The 25,557-nt window shown below is 38.4% G+C and overlaps 1 protein-coding gene across 3 annotated transcripts in view; it reads left to right on the forward strand.

Annotated features, from left to right (window-relative positions):
• Nucleotides 1-24,401, forward strand: part of DROSHA (drosha ribonuclease III) — a 76,133-nt gene extending 51,732 nt beyond the window's left edge. For all 3 annotated transcript variants that reach the window (XM_064427260.1, XM_064427267.1, XM_064427274.1), the window contains 11 exons: nt 1,320-1,422; nt 4,381-4,451; nt 5,518-5,562; nt 8,343-8,500; nt 10,061-10,166; nt 13,723-13,864; nt 14,835-14,917; nt 15,031-15,134; nt 17,132-17,224; nt 18,086-18,132; nt 21,047-24,401. In XM_064427260.1, coding sequence (XP_064283330.1) covers nt 1,320-1,422; nt 4,381-4,451; nt 5,518-5,562; nt 8,343-8,500; nt 10,061-10,166; nt 13,723-13,864; nt 14,835-14,917; nt 15,031-15,134; nt 17,132-17,224; nt 18,086-18,132; nt 21,047-21,177 — 1,083 coding nt within the window. In that variant the 3' untranslated portion in view covers nt 21,178-24,401. The remainder of the gene's footprint in view (nt 1-1,319; nt 1,423-4,380; nt 4,452-5,517; nt 5,563-8,342; nt 8,501-10,060; nt 10,167-13,722; nt 13,865-14,834; nt 14,918-15,030; nt 15,135-17,131; nt 17,225-18,085; nt 18,133-21,046) is intronic.
• The last annotated feature ends 1,156 nt before the right edge of the window (nt 24,402-25,557 follow it).

The following is a 25,557-nucleotide window of genomic DNA, read 5'->3' on the forward strand; positions in this document are numbered from 1 at the left end:
CAGGGCCTTGTTTACAAATATGGTATTGCCTGACATTTGAATTAATTATACTATTTTTAAATCTTCATCAGAAAAGCTCATATATTCTTCAAGTCTATTTATAGTCTTTATCATTGTACAAGAACAATTTTTGAAATTTTTTATTACAATATTTTAAAAACTGTAGATGCAGCTGTAAATATTAGATTTACAGCTAATATATATTCCCAATATATTCCCAGTATATTCCCAATTTTCCTCTCATGTGTCTTATATGAAGTTCCTGGTTTCATCCCCTGCGGTGTCATGTTGCATTCAGTTCATTTCATATAATTCTCAGCCTCTCAATGTCTCTTGAACTTCTGGAATGCTGTTCATAACTAAGAAGCAAATGATGAGTATAAGAAGTTGAAATTTTGTATAAAACAATTAATATCCTGCTTTTATGTTGACTCTAGGAAGTGCTCGCAGTGCATTATGAAGTGTGATGGAACACTGTCGGTTCTAATTCACAGTGTTCTGGAGCAGTGAACAGGCTGCCATTCATTGAAAATGGAAAACTCTCTTTGGCAATTGAAACATGCCAAAATGTCTAAACCATGCATCTCAAACAACTTAGTCTTCAGCTTTACCTCTTAAATATACTCTGGGAGGATGAAGTTAAAAGTTAACAAGAAATTAATCAGTAGAAACTTACACCCAGCTGGGAAGATCCTGTTCTCATAGAAACTTTGCAAGATGCATGAATTTCTTCCTTAAAAATCCCAATAATGGTTTTGTGTCAAAAAGACAAATATGTAAGGAGGAATCTAGGAGCTCTTGCTTGCATTTCTATAGCAGAATTATCATGTATTATAGAAAATATCTACCTTACTGTCTGAGATTTTGACTGGCAAGCAGAACTCAAGTTCAGACAACAGAAAAGTGTTAATGATGCACTTTTGAAAGGACAAAGGAAGCTAGGTGGCACTGCAGATTAAAATATGAGCTTTCTCTTGCAGTGCCCAGAGGCTGCCACCTGTTGATGGTCTTAGAGGGAAAAGCCAGGTGTTCACTGGATTGTGTCTACCAGAGTTCCTATTCCTCACTGTTCTGCTTTAGTTTCTTTTGGTTTGATAATTCTAGTTTTTCCATGGTATCAGACTCCAGATTTTACCTCTGATAAACAAAGGAATTTTTTTATTTTAGCCTGTGTCTAAACTGAAACTTTGGAGAAAAGCTTCATAGTTCCTTCAAACCTAGTTAGCTGCATGATGACAGTGTAATTGAACTTTAGTGACTAAGCTGGTACTCTTGTACTTCTAAAGCCACGGTTTTCACTCTTTCTACATATTTTGCAGAAGCTGGAACTAGAACGATTCATGCTCTATGCTCATGGTCCAGACCTTTGCAGGGAGTCAGATCTCCGCCATGCCATGGCCAACTGCTTTGAAGCCCTGATAGGTAACGTGTTTGCATTTGTGTGTGCAGGCAGATACGTTTTTTACATGTTTGTGTGCCCTGTTGACTGTGATGGAGGAGATGTGGGCCTGTTGAGCAGTGCTGGTAGGAGTAGGCAATAGTAAAGCTTCTTGCATCATCTCTGTCCTTTTCCCTGTCCTGCACATACGCCACGTCTATAAACACGACCGTGTAGTACAACCATGAAAATCTCATCTTCCGTATCCTGGCTCCCACACACTGGAGGTGAAGCCGTTTCATGTCACTGCAGCACTCCACCTCTCCTGTGCCAACATGGCATGACACCTGCCCCCTGTCTGAGGGGAGCAGTTCAGTCACCATGGCCTGGCAGAAGATAAGCAGGTTCACTGCTTCCAGTAGTGCTTGAACAGACCTGCAGCTTCAGCCCTGAATTCTAGCAGCAGCTTGCTGAATGCATCAGGCACTCCCAACTGAGTCACCAGACTATTTTCTCTGTGCCCTGCTAGCATTCTGTGAATTTGCAAAGTAAATGCCTTTTAGTCTTTGCATTTTTCTTACAGGTAAAAAGCATGGTAATATGCTGGTGTACTAAAGCTACTCTCTAGCTAAAGGTGAAGGAGAGTTGTGTCAAATTTGCTGTTGGGCACTAAGATGCAGATTAGCGACTGGCTGCATTGGTCTATAGGTTTATATTGCAGAAGAAATCAGGGCCTGACCACAGTTATCAAGCCAGGAGGGTGAAAATCTTATTGGTTATATCTGCACAAGCTCTGTTTTAAATTGCATATTTTTATGAACCTTTACTTGTTTGAGTACACGAGACAAGTTAGTTTCACTGGCTTGACTTCATGTTCATCAAGATGTACTGTACAAGTTACTAGCTATGGGAATGATTTAGCCCTGATGCAGGTCTTTATGTACTACATGAGCTCCTAAAGCATTTTGTCCTGCTTTGAAAAATAGATCATAGTTGGCTTAGATGTCAATAGTTCTGTGCATTCTGCCTTGGGCCAGATTGCATTTCCTCTTATCAAGAAATAAGAGTTTTCTTTTTAACTCTGTTTTGCTTTCCATGAATGCTTTGATCTTTAATTTAAAAATAAAAAGCAAACAGAACAGGAACACTAGATATGTATCTGTGTCTTTGTTCACAGGCTTCAGCTTGTCTAGGATGTAGTGATGAGAACTATTTGGCAAGCATTCAGATTTGCTGAGAGAGCAGGCTTGCTGTTTAACCTCCAATACAAAACTGTTCAGCAAGTTAATTGAGCAATAAGATTTTGTCAATGCTGTAGCTAAAATGTGGGAGCTTGTTAAGAGACTATAAAAGTATATGTAAGTCTGGAGCTCCTACTTGAGGCTCTTTTACAAAGTCTGGTGCTTCATCACAAAGTCCCTGTGATGAACATAAACAGAAGTATGAGCAGGCTGCCTAGGAATTGTTTAAAATCTTGTGCTCTCATAATATTCCTCTTCAAGATTAGTCTTATGTTTATAACTGTTCTTTGAAGAGTCCAAAGAGTAGTTGACCTAGTGAGGAATCAAAGAGGAAGAGAAAGGCAAGGCAAATCATGTTCTTCCTGTATGTGGGAGCACGCACTCCCTTTCTCTGTGTTCTTGATGTAGCTGTGTATTCCGTTTGCTTGTATGCTTACAATAACAAGTTTGAGATTTTCAGAAGTTCTCCTGTAAAACATTTCAGAAGCCAAAATGTTGATACTAATTTAAGAAGTGCCTGTGCAGATACAGAGTATATCAGGTACACTGAAAAAAATGTTAAGTTTTGCAGAGCTTGTTACTGATGGTCATGTGGAGAGAGCTAGTGAGGGCTGTGCATGAAGTTTAAAAAAAACCAAACATGGTCTTCAGAAACTGAGATGTACAGAGATGCCCAGCTCAGACAATAAATTATTATGATACCAATAAGGAAGGATGCTCCAGGAAGTCCTTGATCTTTGCAATAGTCCTGACGCATTGTTTATATGCAGAGTGTAATCTTGTTGCAAGTATAGAATAAATTGTAATTGTTTGCTAGTTATTGAAATGTATTTCATGGGTTTCCCTGTCTGCAAATGTTGTTATGGTTTATCCTCAGCCAGCAGCCAAGCCCCATGCAGTGCTCGCTCACTCCTCCACCGGTGGGATTGAGGAGAGAATCAGAAGGATAATAGCTGGAAAAGTCATGGGTTGAGATAAAGACAGGAAAACAAAAGCTGTGCACACAAGCAAAGCAAAACAAGAAATCATTTCACTGCTTCCCATGGGCAGACAGCTGTTCAGCCATCTCCAGGAAAGCAGGGCCCTGTCACACATAATGGTGACTTGGGAAGACAAACACCATCACTCCTAACATTCATCTTCCCTCCTTCTTCCCTGCAATTTATACACTGAGCATGATGTCATACAGTCTGGAATATCCCTTTGGTCAGTTTGGGTCACCTCTCCTGACTGTGTTTCCTCCCAACTTCCCAAGCACCCCTTAGTCTCCTCTCCAGTGTGGCAATACCTAAAGCAGAAAAGGCCTTGACTCTGTGTGAGCCCTACTCAGCAATAACAAAAGAAACTTTGTTTTATCAACCTCTGTCCAGCAAAAATGGAAAACATATCCCTGTACTAGTCACTGCGACGAAAATGAACTCCATCCCAGCTGAAACCAGCACAATTGTCTAGTTAGTTGTTTACTGAAAAGTACTTCTGGAAATAGAGGTTAATTTGTATAAACTTTGCTCTTTGGATGAATAATTTTCTATCACTGATATAATTATTTCAGGTTTTTCTTTGCATTTTATGACTGTTGATTTATGCTGGTGTTTAATGTGCTTTAAATTTCTCCAAAAAATAGGTGTTGCTACAGAAAGCATGCATTTAAAAATGAATATGTTGGAGATGAAGTCCAAGATCTTTGACTTTCTCATGCTTAGTAATTTTCTAAGTGCTAATTGCATTATTGACCTTTGACATATTGGTCCTCTCATGTAGGAGCTGTTTATCTAGAGGGAAGCCTAGAAGAAGCAAAACAATTATTTGGACGCTTGCTCTTCAATGAAAAGGTATTTATGTACTTACATGATTTGATTTCCAGTTCAAAAATAACTTGATGTGCTTTCATCTCCATTGTTTTACTTAAGGATCACAAATGAACAGAAATACTCTTTTATGCAGTTCCTGGAAATTGAATTAGGACAGCATGCCATACTGATCCAGGCAAAAAAAAAAAAAATGTTTTCTCAGGTGTGCTTTGGGTTGCTCGGCTTAGGTAGGGAAAGGGTGGCTGGTGTGGGAAACCTGACAGCTTCCATTCAAAGTGCTGCTCTGAAAATATACATGGGTGCTGCAGTTCCAGGTGTTTGGCTCTGAGGGAATGATGCACATGTCGAGCAGCTATTCTGTTTCATCAATTAAATCATCCTACCCTAAAAGCTTTAAACGTATATTTGGAGGAAAAAAAATAGGAGGGTGTTTCATCCAGCATTTACCCAATTGCACAATTACAGTGTGTAAGAATAGATCAGGCTGTATCTTAGATGGCTGTTAGTTAGAACTTGTGCTGTGTAAAAGTGAAGGAAAGCACCCACCGCTGGGATAGCACACGTGGCAGTGTGAGAGGATGAATTGCATATTATTTTCCTTCCTTTAAGTCTTTGAAATGACAAGCTTATTAGAAATAAAAGTATTTGGAAGCCCATTGTAACTCACTGTTTATTTGCTGCTCGGTGGCTGTATGAAAAAAGCCTTTGTGAAACAGAAGAAAATAAGTGGAATTTTTTTTTTCTTTTTCTGTCCTCTCCTTTGAAGAAGTCAAACTTGCTACTGAAGAGTACTTGCAAATAAAGTTAGTCCTGAGGCTTAAACAAATCTTTTTCTTCCTTTAACCACTTTTTATGTGGTTCAAGGATTTTTCCACCTCTTTGACACAAGCTAATTGGGAGAACTACAGGCAGTTTGAACAGCAAATACACGATTTTAAAAATTAGTTTGCCAGCACTATTGAATTTGCAATAAGCAGAGTCAGCATCTGAAATAGTTCAGTATTTCAAGTAATGACATTTTATTTAGTACTGTGGAATTTGTTAAATGACTCCCTTGAGCATTAAAGGCATCTCTCAATGTTTGCAGGACCTGCGGGATGTATGGCTTAATTATCCACTACACCCACTCCAAGTAAGTGTATCCCTTTCTGTAATAAATTTCACAGTTCTGTTTTATTTTCAGGGATGCTTTTCCATAGGTTTCCATTGTGATGACGTCTCAGAAATTGTGCTAAAGAGTAGCCAAAGGAATATATATATGTTTTCCTTTGTGTTTGGCTTGTGATTTGTTTGGTGTTTTTAAACAAGTAGTGAGTTTTTGCCTCTCTGAGAATTAATCATTCACCTTTCCTTGGCTCATGTTTGTTGTATAACTGTTCTTGTACAGTAAATCCAATGAGAGGTAATGTTTTGACAGCTTCTTGTTTGTTTTCTCAAAGTTGAAGGAAAAGGGTGCAAAACCAATCTATGAACATATTTTCTTAACCTGAAATTAGGACTGAAACCTTAATAGTAGGAAGGCACATTAATTGAATGCCATAGAAGTTTTTATTTGATTCTATTTTGATTTTGTGTGTTTGTGCCCATGCAATGATAGCGTGGTTGTTTCAGTGATTCCAGTAAGTTTAATACCATGTAAAGACAAAAATTGTGAAGGTGTGTGAAGGCTAAATTATCTTCCATGTATCAAAGGCTGCAAGTTCACAAGCTGTGAGTTTATGAGGCTGAAAGTTGGGAGATTGATGTCCCAGTCTGTTTTCCTTTACTGAATTCTTGAGCAGACATAGAGCAAGTCTCAGAGCCTCTCTGCACTGTGTCTCCTTGTCTTCAGTGCAAGCAGGAGTGTGCAAGGGTGCTGCAAGAAGAGCAGTACATGCACAACAAACAAAATCTTCAGCAACAAATCAGTGCATGTGAAGAATTTTTACAACCACATCCCTCTGAGTATAAATACAAAGTACTCTTAATGGAAGATAACATTTTGAGATTCAGCACTAGCTGTCCTGTGTGGTGGTACACGCAGCTCCAAAGATTGTTCTTGCTATAAATTTATTTCTTTTCTCTTATTTATTTTAACCTTTTCATCCCTGCTTTCACAAAGACTTGCACTCTTGCTTAGAAATTAGCAAGTCATTGTAGGAAGCTTATAAATTCTTACTACTACTTGGACTTGTGTGATAAAAAATGTTCTCTTCCACATCCCAAAACAATCCTAGGAGGTTTTGCCAGTATGTGAAACACAGGCAGCTCGGACTGGCCTTTTGGCACAGCTAGCCTGAAAAATGGTATTTTTAAAAATTACTAAAAATCACTGTAACAATATACCAAATGAGATCCCAATCAATGAAAAAGAAAACCTCTGGGTAAGATAACAGAGTTATAGATCTTCAGTTCTATGTATTTAGCAGTAGCCAAGTCTGTAGAAATGGTTTAAAAAATAATTAGTGGTCATCTGGATACGTACGGATTCTAGAAAGTGTCAACATGTAAAGATGAGTCCTGCCTCACAGATGTACGGGAAGTTTTAGGAGACAAAACAGCATGTGATAATGCAGACAATATTGTCTGCTGGGTTTCCTGACAGGCTGTTGGAAAGACAGTCAGGAAAGGCTTTTAAAATTTTATTTTTTTTTTAAGAAGCAATAAAAAAGCAACTCCAATGAAAAATGTCAGTCCCTACCAGATTAAAAGGAATGGCTGAAACATAAGAAAGGGAGAACAGGAGTGAAATGACCACATCTTGCAAGGAATGGTGATCACTGGCAGATTTCCCTTGGGATCTTTGCTAAAGTACAGGCTGTTCTCATTGACAGCCTAGGGAAGAGGATGAGCAGTGAGGTGGCAGTTTGTTGACAGTACCAAATTATTTCAGGTAGCAGGGACAACAGCAGACTGAAGAATTGCACTCTGGCTGTGAGAATGCAAGGGTGTCTCACTGTGGAGTTTAAAAAAGCAGAAGAAATTCTGTGTAGGCAAATAGGAAGGGCTGTGCATGATGAAGCAAAAAGCAGTCTCAGCTCCACATGCAGCTGAACTCCAAAATGACAATTATCACCCAAGTGTGGAATTTTGGTGCAAGAGTATGTAGCTCTATGAAAGTGTGGCCTGAACACTCTGTACAGAAAAAAGACAAATTGAATGTAATCAATTAATAGAAAAGGGGCAGACAGGAAAACAAAAATTATCTCAATGCCCACTTAAAAACTGTGGTTATTCTTACTTTTCTTTCAGGCATCCTCTTCTGCATAATTCCTCCTCTAAGACATATACCAAAGAGATGCTCAGAATGGGTGGAGGAAATGCTTAAGCCATTTCCCAGCTCCACAAAGGCATTTAACAGTGTCATCACAATAAGGACATCAGACAAAAAACTGATAAGAAAAGATATTGACCCAAAGCAATAATTTTAATTTTCTTGTCTTAGTGTGCCCTTTTGAATTTCATATTTAAAGTATTTATTCTTGATTTTTAATACTTAAAGAAAGTGGAAGAAATGGATTTGGGTTTTGTCTCATCTTGACATGCTGTCAGTCTGCCAGCCCTATTCTAATAATTTTTTAATCTGTTGCTCAGTTGCAAACAATGTGATCATGTTAGAAAATGCAGCAATATACAATTGTACATGTTTTGTGAAAGTTTGTATTATGCTACAATGAATCCACATGTAGAGACATACAAGTGATGTGTTTAAATGCCTCAGCTGTTAAAGAAGCATACCTCAGAGCTCATCTCTTCCTTGAGTGGTAATTATTCAAGACCAAAAGGCAGAGGAAACGTGGTTTTCTCAGTTCAGCTGTCCATGGAACTTTTTCATTGTATACTTTGCCCTTGATTTAAAGAAGGCTTGCTTTTCTCCAAAAATTTCTGCAGCAGTCAGAGTTTGTCATTATTTACACTTCATTTTTCTTGCAGCTGCAGGAGTCCAATACTGACAGGCAACTCATTGAAACCTCTCCAGTTCTTCAAAAGCTTACAGAGTTTGAGGAGGCAATTGGAGTCATCTTTACTCATGTTCGGCTTCTAGCACGTGCATTCACTCTGAGGACAGTAGGCTTTAACCATCTGACTCTGTGAGTACATAGCAAGAGTCCTCATGTAGCTCTGTTGGCCCTTCTGTTAGAGTATTCCAGATTGCCTAGTTTGTAAACAAACTCTGTTACATTTATTTCCTGGAACAGAGCAGCTATGTTCACAAGCCCACCTGGCTCAGTGTGCCACCTCTGACAGTAGTCAGTAGCAAATATCTTAGGAAAGACTGTAGAAGGTGTTAGAGACCTATCCTGGTGTTTATTTTGGGCTTTCTGCATGACTGATATTTGTACATCGCTCTTGAGACCGTAGCAAAACATACCTGGAGGTACATTTGGGCAGAGAAAAGAAGTAAAATTGTGCTCTTTGGTTCAAGCACAGCCCTTGTGTTCTGTTGCTTGCAAAGCTGTCAGGCCCTGTTTTCAAGTAAACAGTATTATAGAATATGCTGAGTTGGAAGGGGCCCATCAGAATCATCAAACCCAACTCCTGGCCCTGCATAGGATGCCCAAGGTCACACCATGTGCCTGAGAGTGTTGTCCACACACTTCCTAACTCAGACAGACTTGGTGCTGTGACCACTTTGCTGGGGAGCCTTTCCAGGTTAAACCACCCTCTGAGTGAAAATCCTCTTCCTGATGTCTAACCTAAACCTGTCCTGACTCAGCTTCATGCTGTTTTCTTGAGTCCTGTCATAAAAGTGAAGAGATCGGTACCTGTCCCTCCATTCCACTCTACAATGAGGTCTGCCCTCAGTCCCCTCCAGGCTGAACAAAGTGACCTCAGCTGCTCCTCATATGGCTTCCCCTCAAGACCTTTCACCATCACAGTTGCTCTCCTTTGAACACTCTCTAACAGCTTAATGTTGTCTTTATATGGTGGCACCCAAAACTGCCCTCAGCACTCGAGGTGAGGCTGCCCCAGCTCAGAGCAGAGCAGGACAATCCGCTCCCTTGCCTGGCTGGCCATGCTGTGCCTGATGTCCCCCAGGACACACTTGGCCCTCCTGGCTGCCAGGGCACTGCTGACTCTTGTTCAACTTGCCATTGACCAGGAGCCCCAGGTCCATTTCCACAGTGCTGCTTTTCAGCCTCTCATTCACCGCTCTATACACACCACTGGGGTTGTCCCAGACACAGAATCTGGCACTTGCCCTCATTAAACTTCATATCAGTGGTTACCCAGGATCTTGCATGAGTTTAAACCCTGATTGTTTTCTTTCTTGTGAATGGACGTTTTTCTCTGTTGAAGTATTGCATTCATTAGTTAATTTTCTTAAAACAAGTTTGAGATCTTATCCCAGTACAGATTTGATGTTAACTGCTCTTCTCCTTCATTTAGTCTGTGATCTGTAATCTAATGATTGCATTTATTTGTAACTATCCCGATTTGCTTCTTGCCTGTAAGATGGTGTTACTACAGTAATGAGCTGTGTTTTCATCTCACCTGATTAACACTGAAAAATTGTCTTAAATGTGTTTGGAAATGAGCAAGGCTCACTTTCAGATCACTCTTCATTTTAATTTGTGTGAGCATGCTGGTTTTGGTTTTTTCCTCATGAGTGCTTATTGATTTTGCTGCACTGATGTCTCATTTTTCAGAGGCCACAACCAGAGGATGGAATTCCTGGGTGACTCCATAATGCAGTTGGTAGCCACAGAGTATTTATTCATACATTTCCCCGATCATCATGAAGGGCACTTAACGGTGAGACTGCCATCAATCATATTCTCCATAAGAGCAAGAGTGGGATGGAGACCGAAATTATCGGAACAACCAGTGAATTGTTCTGAGTTTGATTAATAGAAGAAGCCTCAGCAACCACTGCTCTTAATAAGGCTTTGTTAATTTTAAGTCATGAGTACTGCAATGAATAGAAAATGGTGATTTATGAGCCCACTGCAATAATTTATGTTCAGTCTGTGACATGGATCAAAAATTTTAAAGATGTCAGCGATGAAATTGAGGACTAAGACTAGTTCTTGTTTAAAGATGGATGTCTTAAACCATTTATTTAAATAGAAGTATCACATGACTTTTTTTTATTCCTGTCTTCTAGTCTGTTGAACATGTATACAGACAGGGTTATACATCCTGATAAAAAGTTTTTACAATTTGTTTTAGTCAGGTTTTCCTCTTGTCTTGAATCTGGACTTCCTGAGGTACCTTCTGAATTTAAATTTAATATAGTTATAGTCATCTGTTGATTGCTATAGCCTTTTAGGCTCTCTTTTCTGAGCTTTGAACAACTAGGTTTGGGGACCTTTCAACAATTTACAGTATTTTAAACACAACATGATAGTTTAAGTAGTTTTTTTCCTGATTGATGCATTTAGCTCTGCAGCTGGAGAGTTGTGGCTTTGTTTGAAAGTAACACATTTTTTTGGGCTTACTAAATTTTCTTAGTTTAGTTGATCAGCAAAGCAATACATATATCAGGAATGTGAGTCAAGTTTTCTAGTTAAAGTTAGGAACTAGCTGAATTTTAGAGTGGTTTCCTCAGATCAATAAAGGCATGACAATGCTAAGTCTCTAGCAGGCAATGTGTTATCAAGAATATGATTCTTGAATCTTTTGGGCTAAAGCTGTTTACAAGAGGAAAAGAAAAGTACATGCTATGACTCAAAGTTACTTGAATTTTTCTTCACCATTTCCTAAGTTTCAATTATATTTGTGTGGGTTCTTCTGCACCATTGAGGAGACAGGACATAAAGCCTGGTGGGGTTTTTTGCTTTCTACATGACTTTTAAGAATGTAGGCATCCATGGTCTTATAATTCTTGCAAGAACTATTTGGCCAAAAGGATATGGGATGTTGCTGTTAATGGATGTAAATGCCCAGAACAATGATTAGAATGTCTTTTTGTTGCTTAATGTAATGATTAGTGAGTTGGAAAGTACAAGTTGCACACTTCAGTTTTTAGGCAAAACTGAAAAGTTAGAGTGGAGTGGATGCTTAAAACACATAAAAATACGAAGAAGCGGGCAATGCCTAAAATAAAATTTGAACTGTGGAGACGTGTTCATGTGTAGAGAAAAAGAAAATTATCTTAAAATGTTTTTAAATTTGATGACAAATGAAACAAGACATCTGAGAGAGGAGGGTGATGAAGTGGAATCTGAAGAGAAACTGCAAACACTATAAGCTCTTTCTCCTGTCATCTGGGAACATACTTAAATTTGAAGTAATAATAGAACATCATTAATGGTGTCTGGTGTGTTGAGGGCAATTTTGGTCAAGGATTCTACTTGACTGGCAATGTAGTAGCTTCCCAGTTGGAGTGATTACTTGTGGAGAGATGTCTAAAATAACTATACTTAAGAAAAAGAAGGGAGAACATAGTCTCATCTACATACTTGGAGATAGCCAAATAATGTACCAGAAGAGAAGCAGACATTTTGTTGAATGTTGGAAGATACAGCTTCTCCAGTACTGAGTTATGGATGCATTCTTCTGCTACAGTCGTGAGTAGTAGTATGTTGGGTGAAGATGGAAGAATTAGGAAAAAAACTGCTTTGTAATTAAAATCAAGCTCCAGTTGAGCATATCATGTATCACAGCATCTGCAGTGACACAGGCTGTGTGTTACCAGTGTAGAGACTAACTCTAAAAAAGCTGCTGGAAAAGCGCAGGGTCTGTGTCTTCTCTGTATCATTAAGAGGAACTGAGTTTCTTGTCTGATCACACTTGTATAGGAGGCAAATTATAATATAGAGCAAGTTGATAACCACAGTGCTATGAGGATAACTGGACTTTTTTTTCTACCTCTAATTCACTGGGTAGTGTATATGTGGCTCTTTGTTTTATGATACTACTAATCATGATTATGGATCCCATCAAAATAAATAGTCTGCAAAAGAAACAAAAGAAATCCTTCTTCTCCCATTACAAGAAACAGATTTTTGTCATGGGACACTGCACTTCTGTCTCATAGGTTACATATTAGGATACTGTACTTAGCATATTACTGGGGAAAGTATAGTTTATTTATCTTAAGGACATAAAAGGAAAGAATTTTGAAAATGAACAAGTAGTAAATGAGTTTAAACAGAGGTTAGGGAGAGAGCTAATAATACTATCTGCACTTTGCCTGGTTTACGAAGATCAGGTTATGAATATCTGCTTCATACATCATTGACAAACAAATTATGAACATACTGTTCTTTGTTTATCTGTTGTGAGAGATGAAGTATCAAGTGCAGCAAATAAATCTTGATTTTTCATAAGCTCAGTTGACATGCTGGAGCCAGGTAGCATATAACTTGTATCTAATAAGCCAAATGTGATATGGAAGACAAAAAAAGGAAAAAATGTGTGTGCAGCATCTCAGCTCTAGATTGCACATAAACTGTGGAAAAGAGATATTCTTTGCTTCTCACTCCTACCTCCTATAGTAGCTGTAACTTCTTTAATGCTGTTCCATTTAAAGCAAAAAAGCAAACAAGCAGGAAAAACACTGACCTCTCCAAAGGTTCAGAAATTCTCCCTAAAATTCCAAAATACTCCTTTAAGCTGTGTGGTAGTTCTGTGTCTTTGTTAGAGCTCTATGTTTAAGTAATCTGTCTGGAGCCAAGGTTAAGTATTTTCTTGTCACATCCTTGACATTGGCATATATGGAACACGTTAGGGCAGATCTGTGTCCAGGATGCATCGGCTAAGCTGTGCTGCCTTCTAGCAGAGCAAATAGTGCATACAGGCTGCCCATCTGTGTATTTTTTTCTTTGGCCAAAAGAATGGAGCAGCTTCCTCATCTGCTCATTCTGAAACACTGAACTATCTTGCTTTAATGTTTATTTGTTTCAGTCACCACCTATTTATTTATTATTTGGTGGACACTGGGGGCTGTTCCATGGACTCCAGAATATTGTTTACTTACACTTTATGTGGGAAAATGTATACAACTGTGTATTACTTAAACTAGAAAACTGCAGGTTAGCTGAGAAAGTACAGGACCTATGAATGATACATAATTGCAAGGAAGCTCACAAATAAGCATTTTAAATGCATGACATATATACAGAAGTAATGTGTCCATAGAATAAGTAAAGATTGGTGAGAAGAATTGAAACAGAAAAAAAAATCACCAGTAGAAAGAGTGACAGAGTGTGTCTCTATATAAATCACTTGAGATGTCCTGAATCAATAAACTGAGAAAGGTGAGACACCTCAAGGATAAACGTAACTTTTTCTCCCCAGCTCTCCTAGGTTTTGTAGTTTGTTATTGGTAATTGTTACTATGGAATGGAACTTCTTTCTTTTGCAGCTGTTAAGAAGTTCTTTGGTGAACAACAGGACACAGGCCAAGGTGGCAGAAGAGCTGGGCATGCAAGAGTTTGCCATCACTAATGACAAGACAAAAAGACCTGTAACTCTCCGAACTAAGACTTTGGCTGATCTCTTGGAATGTGAGTTAATTTGGTTATAATAACTTCGTATTTAATGACTTCCTTTTCCTTGGGGCTTGTTTAAGAAAGCCATTAGAAATCCCCTAAATCGCTATTAAAAATGTATGTTCAGGTTTCCAAATGATTTATGCCTACACCTCTGAAAGCTAGATTTTTGAAGACTAACCTAGATTTTTGAAGTCTGTATAAAAGCATGGAGGAGGCATAATTGCAAATAGAAAGTTGAAGGCTTAGAAATTGAGGGGTCGAGATGACCAGGTCAAAAGCATGTCTTCAAAGTTAAAGCTTATGCTCTGAGTTGAGCTATTTAACAGCAGTATCAGTGTTTAATTAGTATGTTCTTGACACTGTTGGAAGACCAGATAGTTCCTTCAGCAGGTGAATATTTCCATGGTTCATTTGTCTGCATTTGAGGAGGTTTTAAAATGGTTGCTCCACAAGAGGAAAGGCTACATGGAAATGAAATTAGTTTTAGTCAATTTTTGGAAGTTTGTGCTGACTTCTTTCCCATGAAATGGAAACAGTGATAAATATTCTGCAAGGAAAGTTAATCCCTGTCTTGTATGTTTTGATGTATTTTGAAGCCATTCAGACCACTTGGCTTTTGCAAAATCCAGTAAACAAATGGAAATAGCACACAAACAGGAGTGATTTATATCTAAATTGTTTTATGGTACCCAGTAGTGATTTATTTGTAAGTATTCATGGTCTCCTGGTTAAAACGTGAGATTAGAAGCAGAGTGTTTTTTCTAGCACTTTAAATGAGTGGGTGGATTTGGGTAAATCACTTAATCTTTTGGTCAACTTGATTTTTATTTTTTCCCAAGTTTGGAGGATAATACCCTCATCAGATCACTGCTCTGAAACATAATTGAATATGGCTTTAAAGCACTCAGAGATACTTGTTTCTAAAAGTGCAAGCCAATAATACCCTCCTTGGAAGACTGACAGTACCTTTTTTTTCCCCCAGCCTTTATTGCTGCCCTGTACATTGATAAAGATTTGGAATACGTTCACACTTTCATGAATGTTTGCTTTTTTCCACGGCTAAAGGTAAGATCAGTCAGTTTCCTAATTTCCTGCCACTGTGTTTTAACACATTGTGGCATTTGAAATCCTTACTGCAATCTCTCAATCATAAAAGCATCTTTGTGCACTTTCTACAGGAATTTATTTTAAATCAAGATTGGAATGATCCCAAATCTCAGCTTCAGCAGTGCTGCTTGACTCTTAGGACAGAAGGAAAAGAGCCGGACATTCCTCTCTACAAGTAAGAGTAGGCTTCTTATGGATACCAGCTAATTATAAGTCTTACTTGTATATGGAGCAACATGTGATCAATCACCCTACATTTTCCCCGTAGTTTGCTTTTCTTGTCGTTATCCAAGCTCTATAGCCTTTCTTCATCTGAAGAAGGAAAATACTGTTTTCTAAGCCATAGGTGTTTAAGCCATTACAGGGAAGAGTTACTGAGCATTTTACCTTGACAGTTGTAAGGAGAAAATAGATTTTTTATATTGGAGTGGAGTATTTAATCGGAATATTTCTATATATTCTTTACTTTTAATGTAAAGAATAGCAGTATTAAATGAAAAGAGTTAAAGAAATGGTTGTTTTGTTATGAGGTAAAGATATTTCCATTCTATTCTCATTAACATATGAAGTTTCTTGATATTATTATGCAAAAATAATGCCTTATGTTATACCTCCCAATTATAGTCACTGTTTCTCATCCACAGTCAGGCACTGATGGGCAATGCAAGTTTTGGACATTTTTCCTATGTGGTACAGCTGACAAATGTTCCCATGTTCAATTGACAGAGAGCTCAGGGCAGTGAACTTTTTAACTTGTACACCTCGGTTAGATACCTGAAGCTGGATGGAATAGATCTTCCTTTTCACTTCCACTTGCTAAATAGTGTAATAGCTGCTTCAAAAAGATAATAAATAATAAACTTTAGGCTGTATATTGCATCCATATCCATTCAATTAATGTAGGAAAGGCTGCAATGTTAGGCCCAAAAAGAAGAGATAAAAGCTATGAAAATTCAAGGCTGGTGTTGTTGGGATTATTATATCAAAAAGATTTGAAGAATGAAAGTGTAAGTGCATCCGTCACAGGTACTGAAGTAAGGTTTCCAATGCAGTGTAGCAGTTCAGTGACAGTGACACACACTGCACTGCAGAATGCCACCCCCTTAACACTGCAGCCAGTGCTCTGCAGGTCTGACTCCTCTGTCTGTGTGAGGGTTCAGGGCTTTATCTTGGCTGAGGGGGATGAATTCAATAAAAAACAATTTCCCATTTTTTGTAAAAACTACTTAATATCAAGTACCAAATGTTTGTTTTGTTTTGCTGTGATGATAAATTGATTTTTGTAGTACAGCTCAGACCTGGTAATATGCTGTTATCTTCCTATTATCTTGTTGAATTCCTTTTCTCAGGGTTATCTGTTTCACTGCAGTCAGTACTATTGCTTTTAAATTTAGGGTAGGTTTTATTTGCTCTTGTCACAGTGCATGGAGAGATAGAGTACTTTAGTTAGATACTTTAAAAATTGATGTGAAATTTGTGCTCCTTCTAAAAAGAAACAAGGTAGCAGACAGAACTTGATCTGAAAGTGGGGAGAGATTTGGGACAGCGGTAAGAAACTGCAAAAGAAGCAATTCATTGCACATCTAGGGAATTACCTTTTCCCTTTTAGATGGTTGTTGATGTATGTCCTAGACTCTAGGTCAAATGGAAAGTTTGGTTTGTGAGAAATTAACTTTTCAAAGCTGATGGAAAATTTCTTTGCGCTGTGATAATTCAGTGTAGAGAACTACCATGTCTAATACAAAGTCCTTATAAAACCTTGCTACCTGCAAAACTCTCAGGGACTAAACTTCTAGTGCACGCATAATTGCATGGGTGTGTTTACTTGCAATCGCACAGCTATGCATAATTTATTACTTTATTACAAGTGTTTTCACAGTGTTTGAACACTTCATGTTGCAGTTTGCATTTTTGCCTTCAGGTTAAATAAAGTTTTAGTTTCCATGTGGTGCTCCTGAGTGAGCCTGGAGTAATAAATGTGATTGATATAAATACTGTTCCAGTAATCTCTGGGTTCATGTGATCTATACAGACATCCTTCAACCCTCGCTCTACGCTTTGCATTAATTGCACTAAATATGTTGACCAGACTGAAAGCTTGGTGAGCTATGTGCCACAACCAGATTCTGTGTTTTAATCCACCCTGATTGAATAAAATATTTCTTCTTTCAGGACCCTGCAGACAGTGGGACCTTCTCATGCCAGGACATACACAGTAGCTGTCTACTTCAAAGGGGAAAGAATAGGATGTGGTAAAGGTCCAAGGTATAGTAAAAAATTAATCACATAGTGTTGGAGTGTGGTAGTGTCCAAAATTACTAGCCATGGAGATAGACTGTTAGTATGGTCTGATGTAGGAAAGGAAAGCTGTAGAGCCTTCTTCAAACTTCTCTGCTTTAGGAATGCCTAATTACCTACCTTTAGGAATACCTAATGTTGGTTTAATTTTGAATCTTAAGCTTTTTTGGTGAACTTGCCTTCAAGGTGTCTGGCAATGATAACTATTTGTGGCTTTTGGAGTAGTAACTGCAGAACAGCTTTCAGGAAATAGTATCTTTATCTTGGTATTTGCTCTTGGATTACTATGCAACTTACACTGGCAGGTTTAAGAGTGCCACACTATTACAATTTTTTTTTCCTGAGGTTACTACTTCTAGGCATTTTGGAATGGTTCAAGGAGTTCAAAGACTTCAACCATGAACCCCAAAAACCTCATTTTATGTTGTCAAATCTAGTGGTGGTATTCTAAAAATATCATTGCTTTTTTTAACATTCATGCATCTGTGATTTTGTTCCTTTTCTTCTCTCAAGTAAAAGCAAATGTGCGGATTTGATTTTGATTTATTTCAATTTGAAAGAAAAGCAAATGTAAATAGTGAAGAATGGACTGGAATATTTTGTTATTGTCACTGGTCTAAGTTAAGAAATACTCTACTGGAACTGTAGTATTATTGCTCACATATTTATGGAATGGCTGATATATCATACACTCTGGGACTTACAAGCTGCTGGTTATCTAAAAAGTTTCATTACAAAAGAGTAACTAATGCTCCACTTTGTCAGAAACTTTAGTTTATTCTGTACAGCTTAGATCTCATGTAACATGTTTTTGTTTGACTTTCACAGTATTCAGCAAGCAGAAATGGGAGCTGCAATGGACGCACTTGAAAAATGTAAGATATTTGGGCAACAGAGTATTCGTAATGTATTTCCTTGTTCTTTAGTAAGACAAGGTGCAGTTTTTGTGGGGGATAAGTTTTGAACAGAACACACATGCTAAGTGCTGTCAGCTTCTAAGCAGCAGGTTTTTCTCTTAGCACTTTCACGACAGTTTTGTAGCAGTTGAAGTTAATATGATCCCACCAGGTATTTGTTAACGGGAGCTGATCAGGTACAGAGGGTGCAACTTCAAGGGAACCCTGTACAGAAAAGTTTCATTGAGGTTTTTCTTGCTTATGCATGCAGTGGGATAAGACTGCATAGTCTTGGATGCTCGGGTTGTCTCACTCTTTAATTCAGGGGAGGAGGAAAGTGCAACCTTAGAAAATAAAATTTGATCCCAGATTATCAGTAGACTAGGTTAAAATCTAAGAGGCAGATCCCCAACAATTTAAATTGATATTTATCTGTCAAGAAGGGCTAATATCAGCTGCAGATCCAGGAATCTGTGTATACATCTCTCTAATTTACATGCTGCACAGCCAGCATGAGAGCAGTCCTTCATTGAAATGTAGTCTGTGATATGAATGAGTGTGGGCAAGCTTCTTATATTAAATAACTTAGGCCAGTTGGGTTAAGGTGCCAGGTGTGGGTGACCTGTAAGCAAATAGATTACAAGCATTTTGTGCAGCAGAAATTTTCTGTTGAGAAGAACATAGGAAGTCTATTTCTTGCATTTCATTCAAAGGAAACACATGCAGTTCCTCAGATGTCAAAGGTTTTTAATCTGTTATCTCTGCATCTGGAAATTCAAGAGCTTAAATATTTCAGAAGGCAATGAATCTGTGTAGTTCAGATATGTTTTCATATCCATCTACTAAACATGTACTTCTCAGCACCAGTAGATTTGACAAGTAGAAAAATGTAACTTCCTTTCTCTGCTGAGTATCTGCAAGATGTTATTGAAGTTTTCTTTGAGTGAATTTTCTTGTATCACCACTCAAGAGAGCTGTGAGTTTCATGGCCTATCAATCCAAGGACTTCACAACTATCTTCTGACATATATATTTGTTTAAATACCATGGAACTCTAGAGGTCTGTGCTCCTGCTGCCCTTCAATTCAAAACAGAGCCAACTTTGAAGTTCGTTTCTCTGTGCCTTCCCAGTCAAGTTTTAATTGTCTTTTGGGATGGAGGTTACAAAGCCCTTAAGGGCCCTGTTGTATTATGTATATGGTGATGCAGTAGAGTTGTTTGGTTTGGTTTGTTTGTGGGGCTTTTCAATGCATATGTAGTTAACTTCAAGTGAAAGTGGTTTTCATATACCTATTTATATGATGTCCGTGATGAATTTGTTATATGAGTTTCCTTCTTGCCATCCTAAACATATTAGAACAGGTTGCTACCAAGCTGAGTTCTTAAAGAATCATGTTACAGGCACTGCTGAAAATCTGATTTTCATTTTATGGGGCACACGAGCAACAGAATATCCCAGAACTCCATTAAACAAAGCACTAGTGCATTTAAAAACAGCAGCAATTTAAAACCAATTTTGTTTAGATTGCTTTCTGGTTTAAATAAATATACTCTCCTATGCTCAGGTTGTAAATAACTGATGAATAAACCTTTTATTCCTGTAGTATGTATAATAAAGGGCACAAATTTCACTGGCCAATAAAACAAAGCAGTAGAAAGTTATTCTGCTATATCAAACTCCTGCAGTTTATGTGGCTTCTGCACTGCATTCTCTAGCTGAGAATCTGTGCTGCCTGGGACCCAGAAAAACAGGAAAAAGCTTGATGCCAAGGTACTCCTCCCTGAGAAGCCTCAGCTGAATTCTCTCTCAGTAGTCAGCAAGAGAGAGAGCAGTCCTTTAGTGAGGCATCTACCAAATTTATGGCTTTAAAGGTCAGTGTAGTAACCTTTTGCATTCATCTCAGACTGGTTAGGTAGCCAGTGCTGATCCCAGAGTTGTGTGATCCCAGCAGGATTCACCACCAGCTGCAGCCTGTCACATACTGCCATCCCTTTGCTTTCTGACTGGCTGGAGGGTGCAGGTCTCCACAGTACAGACACATGTGGATGTCAGCACCCTGGTCATGCAGAAAACATCACATTCTGTGAGCTGTGCATTAAAGTGAGAGCAATTCCTTTCACTTACATAAGCTGTTCTTGCAGTCTCAGTACTAATGTGTACTACACATCAGCCAATGGACAAATGCCTGAAAGCAGAAGCATCCATGTCCCCAGCTATTTCTCCATCACCTCAGCCTTGTCCAGTCTGTTTCAGGCAGTCTTCACTCATGCATGCTCCTAGACTACGCTAAGGCTGCCTTCTGGTACATAGCCAAGCATTAATTTTTTCAGGAACAGACTCAACTGTGTTCCAACCTGCTGCATTATTGCATTCCCGTTGTGATCCCTGCCATAGTGTGGGGCATATAGTTGATTCTGCGTGTTCTAAAACAATAATAAAAATAATGGAAACATCTGTGCAATGTTTCCATTATTGGAAACCAGTGGCTCATACTTTCTGGAGTGAGAGCAAGACAAAAAACCCTGACAGCATTAACAGTAGTTTCACATTCATTTTTCAGCATCGACCACCTGTTGCTAAGGGAACAGAATGTAAAATCCAGGTAATACCTGGTCATGTCGCTATACTGGGATTTTATATTTTGTTTTTGTGAGTATATTAGATTTGGCAGTGCTTTGTAGCAGGAGAAATAGATGTAAAGAAATCATGAAGAAACCGAAGTCTTATGAAACAGTCCTGGTTTACTATGTATTATAAGAAATAAATGAGTAAAAATGGGAACAACATTGTTGCCCCCTTCCTCTAATAACATCAAAGTTTAAAACAAAATGAGCTGAGGCTTTCTCTGTTACCAGTTTGTTTATTAATGTAAAATATTTCTCCTTGTGTCAGATAACTTTCCCCAGATGGCCCATCAGAAACGGTTCATTGAACGGAAGTACAGACAAGAGTTGAAGGAATTGAGGTGGGAAAGAGAGCATCAAGAGAGAGAGTCAGAGGAGACTGAAGAAGCAAGGAAATAAAAGGAGGGCACAGAAGCAGTGGCATATTTACTTACTTAATAACTCTGACTGTGGCCTATGGAGACCTAACCTAGTTTCTTGCAGATGAATGAAGAGTGCCTGTTGATATCAAAAAGAAAATTGTAATATCTTCCTTTAAAAGTGTGTGCAAATGCAGTATTTCTTTAGTTTGGTTTTAAGTTTGGCTTTTTAATAAGATTTGGGTTTAATTTTTATGAAAATTTGTTGATTATTTTTTATTCTTTTTACTGTCCTGTATGAAGTAATAAAGTATTAATTTCAAAAGCTAATAGGAGGAAAAGCTGTTTAACAATTGTCTCCTATGTCTAAGTGCTGTGTTATCAGTGACCGGCCAAGTTATTGCATGAATTCTGCTGCAGGAAGGGGGTGGGGGGGGGGGGGAGGAAAGTATTATGAAAAACTGATTCAGCTGAGCACTTAGGCATGTACCTAACTTATGTTTTGCAGCTAAATTTACTTCTTGAGTCTGCTAAACCAGAGCTTTAAAGTTCAGGCTCTTTTTACAGAAAATGGTGCAGTAATTAAAAGGAGATACTCAGTTTTGCTTTGAACAGTAGATGTCACATCTGAAATGTGGTGCAGTTGTGTGTGGAAGATTGAGTAGTTTTTTATTTTAAATCACTGTTATAAGACTTGAAGGAGAAGATAATTATGAAGCAAGAGAATGGCAGTTTTTGTAGAGAATGTACATGTAGTTTACATTAACAAGTTTAGTTTCTTTCTAAGCTTCTTGTTCTGTCAGGCTGGTGTCTACTTTAATGGATTTCTTTGACAGGAAGATACCAGTGTGGCCATTACTATGAAATGGTAAATTAGAAACTCTATATGGGTGCTGTTCCAGAGAGGTTAATTGAAAACAGTTTTTGTCAAAAGAAGGGCAAAATTTATCGCCAAAGTGGTGTGCAGTTTTAAGTCACCCAGTTGCCTTGGGTTTTTTTGGTGTCTGTGGCTTGTATTAGACAGACAGATGTTTCTTCTATAAAAGCTCTGAACAGCACCAGAAATTAAAAATCCACTGTGTCTGTTGGTATTTTTCCCACTGTTTGTCAGTGTTGTTTGTTCTTTTAATTTTGCTGCTTCAAGCCATTTATTTCCATTAAGCTGGTTCTCAGTTAATGCAGTCCCTTGGTAGGTATTGTGATTTTTCATCTTTATTTTCTGATAAGCAAAACAGATTGAACCCTTGTTTTCCTTAGCTGCGTGTTTTCTTCCTGAAAGAAGAACAGATCCTTTTTGGCCAGTCATTTAAGCATGTCCACATGTCCCACAGTTGTATGTGTTAAAATATGGGGCAGCATGGATGCACAAGTTTGGCCCAAGGAATTCTTGCCACCTCATGGAAGAAAATTTCTGCCTGATGGCCTCTCTGCACTGAGCAGCTTCCTCAGCAATTGTCTGAAGCACCTCTCTCTAGGTGTGGGATGGACATCAGGAGAAGCACTTCATTGCAGGTGCCAAAGTAGACACCAAATGAAGCTGAAAAATTCAGGCTACACTAATGTCTTTCCAAAGTTTCACTTCTGAGCTAATCAGTATGTGTATTTTCAGAAGCATACCTTTCTACACTTGCAATGTGAGATGCACTTAACTAAGGGGGGTTTTTTTACACTTGAGCCCACAACACTACCTCACTTCTTCCAGCTCTATGATTTGCCTTTTCCTAATGGATTGATGCTTAAAATCCATTTCAGAGGATGAGAGAAAAAGAAAAAACAAAGACATTCTCTAATCTAGAGAGTGATAATAATAGAGGGAATAAAAACAAGGTAAAGGCAAGGAGCTGCTCTCTGCTGAATGCTGCTGCCATTTGACTTTTGAGAAGTGATTGTAACTTCTTTCAGCTTCAGTCAGTAAATAAAAAGCTGAAATGCTTCTCAAGAGTAGGAAGCTTGGAAAGCACCAGCAAGTCCCCTGTCCACAAGGCTTTTGTATTTCAAAAATGTATTTCAAAAATGTATTTCTTTTTTATAATTGCCCATCTGCTTCTAGCAGTAAGATTAAATGGTGTGGTGCTAGAGGGTCAAGTGTAATTGTGTAAACCATTATTTTATTTTTCCCTCTTAACTGTGACCAGTTTCATATGTTTAATAAATAGAAAATTACTTCATTTTTAGGTGTATGATTGCTTAGCAAATTTTAGCGTATTTGACATCACCAAAGAACCCCAGTGGAATTGTTAGCTCATAGGTTTAACATTACTTTCATTATTCCTATATACAATTTCACTTTCCAGCTGTAAGACTGCAGTCTTATTAATAAATATTTTCATTAAATTAGATTGAATTTATCAGATAGGCTGTTTTGGGGGAAGAACCCAGGACTGTTCTTTTTTTCTTCTTTGATCCAGAAATTGCTTGGAAAAAAACAAACTTTTAAAATAATTCCTGCATTCCAGTTATTGCAGATAATGAGTTTTAGGCTTTCCTCAATAAAGTGTTGGTGATAACTGTGTTTTTACAAGTGGGCTATTTTCCATTTTTTGCTGTGTAAGTGTGGGCTAGGAAGATTGCCTGAAGCAATTTTGTTTTCCTTGTCTTCAGAACAAAAAACAAAAAGTAAAAAAAAAAAAAATCCTCTTTCCATTATTCAAACCGCAGTGTCTTTCTGTGTATGGACTGTAAAAGCAGTGGCTGTGAATGTTCCTGTTGATTTCAGGAGTTGTGTAGAATGTGAAATGTGAGCACAGTCCTTTACAACAGCCGCCAAGGAGGCCTCTTCAAGTTGCCTTGGTAAAAATTATCATTGCACTCATGCTAATCAGTGGAACATCTGTAGCTTATAACGAGGCAGGTTGTGCTGCTCCTTTGTAGGTGTGAGGGGGTCTCTGGTTTACTGATAAAGTCAGTCCTTTTTTGCTTCAGAGCCTGTTCTCTGTTATCTGAGCTAGAGGTTGTCTTGCAAGATCCACTGACTTGAGCTGGGTACAAGTGATGAATAGAGAACAAGACTGGGATCTGTGTGAATCCAAAAGATCCTGAGAATATTTTTATTGTGAATATGTACAGAGCACTGAATAGAATTGTAGCTGATTTGATTGGGGATTTCAATCGAATTAACATAAAATTCATTATGTTATTTGTAGACCCTAAGTTTGCTTTGTAAGATTTCAGTTTCTGGAAGATTATTTAACAGCATTACTAAGAGAACCTTGGTCTCTAAGATTGTTGTAAACATCATTGCTAATAAAGTTTCCCAGAAAAGACTTCAGGCATAGTTGTTACTTGCTAAAACAATTTGGAAAGATCAAAAGGCAAATCCTGATCATCTGTCTCCCTACTTCAAAGACTCTGATTATATAGGCTACATATTTAAAAGAAATAAGTGGTTCACTTGTAAAAGTTTCTTTTTGGTGGAAGTTTGTAAAGTCCTGTAAGAGCTCAGGGAATTGTTCATCTGCATCATTTACCACTGTGCATTGTCTTTGATGAGGATGGTGTTGCAACAGAAATTTCTGTGACCCGTACATCCACCCTGCTTCTTCCTCCTACCCACATCACAGATTCACATTTTTTCTGGGGCCCTAAGATTAAATCAGCTGCATGCTCCAGCTGTGCATATTTCTCTATCCATCAGGGAGCAGGCTTAGCTTAGAGGCCCTTTTCTTCACCTGCCTGCTACAGGTGACAAAGGGAGCACCTACTTGCACCCAGAGTCTTGCTAACTAAGTATATTTCCCTTTGCCTCAGTCATCACTGTATTCCTCAAAAGGATTTCAAAGCCTTTCCTGAATAAGGGTATAAGTGATTTGCCTGTGACTTACAACACAATCATACCCGAAAGTGTCAGTTGTGTTGTTCTGTTGTTCTTCACAGTGCCTTTGTGGAGGGAGTATTCTGTTACTGAGATGAAAAGGATGAAATTGTCACTGGGGGCCAGGGCTCAGGATGTCTGTGGGAGGGCAGTGATGTATTATCCAGTGAATATTCTGGATAATATTCACTGGCTATTATCCAGTGAATGCTTTAGTCTGTGGCTTTAGTATTGTCCTTGCAAGCCTGCTATGGTTCTCTTGCCAGGCCTGAGGGGGAAAAGGGAGAAAAAAGAGCTTGGCTGTGCAGGCTGGGCACTGACACCCTCATTGCCTTTTCCTGTGGAGACTTGGAAAGCAGCGATCAAGAAATCTGGGGACTCTACTATGAGGAACAGAGTCCAAACAGTGTGTTGCCTGTATACCTCTTTAGAATAAATAAATAAATAAAACCTTCCACTTTGAGCAGACATTTCAAAAGTCATCCATTAGCAAAGGACAGGCTCTTGAGCTGACAAATTGTGAACATTCGCTGGTGGCAGAAGCATCAGTGGTCCAGAAGTGCTGCTGCAGTGATGGGTGGGTAAGTGTTTGTCACTGGAGGTAGCTTG

This window comes from Passer domesticus, chromosome 1, assembly GCF_036417665.1.
Source record: "Passer domesticus isolate bPasDom1 chromosome 1, bPasDom1.hap1, whole genome shotgun sequence".
Classification (NCBI taxonomy): domain Eukaryota; kingdom Metazoa; phylum Chordata; class Aves; order Passeriformes; family Passeridae; genus Passer; species Passer domesticus.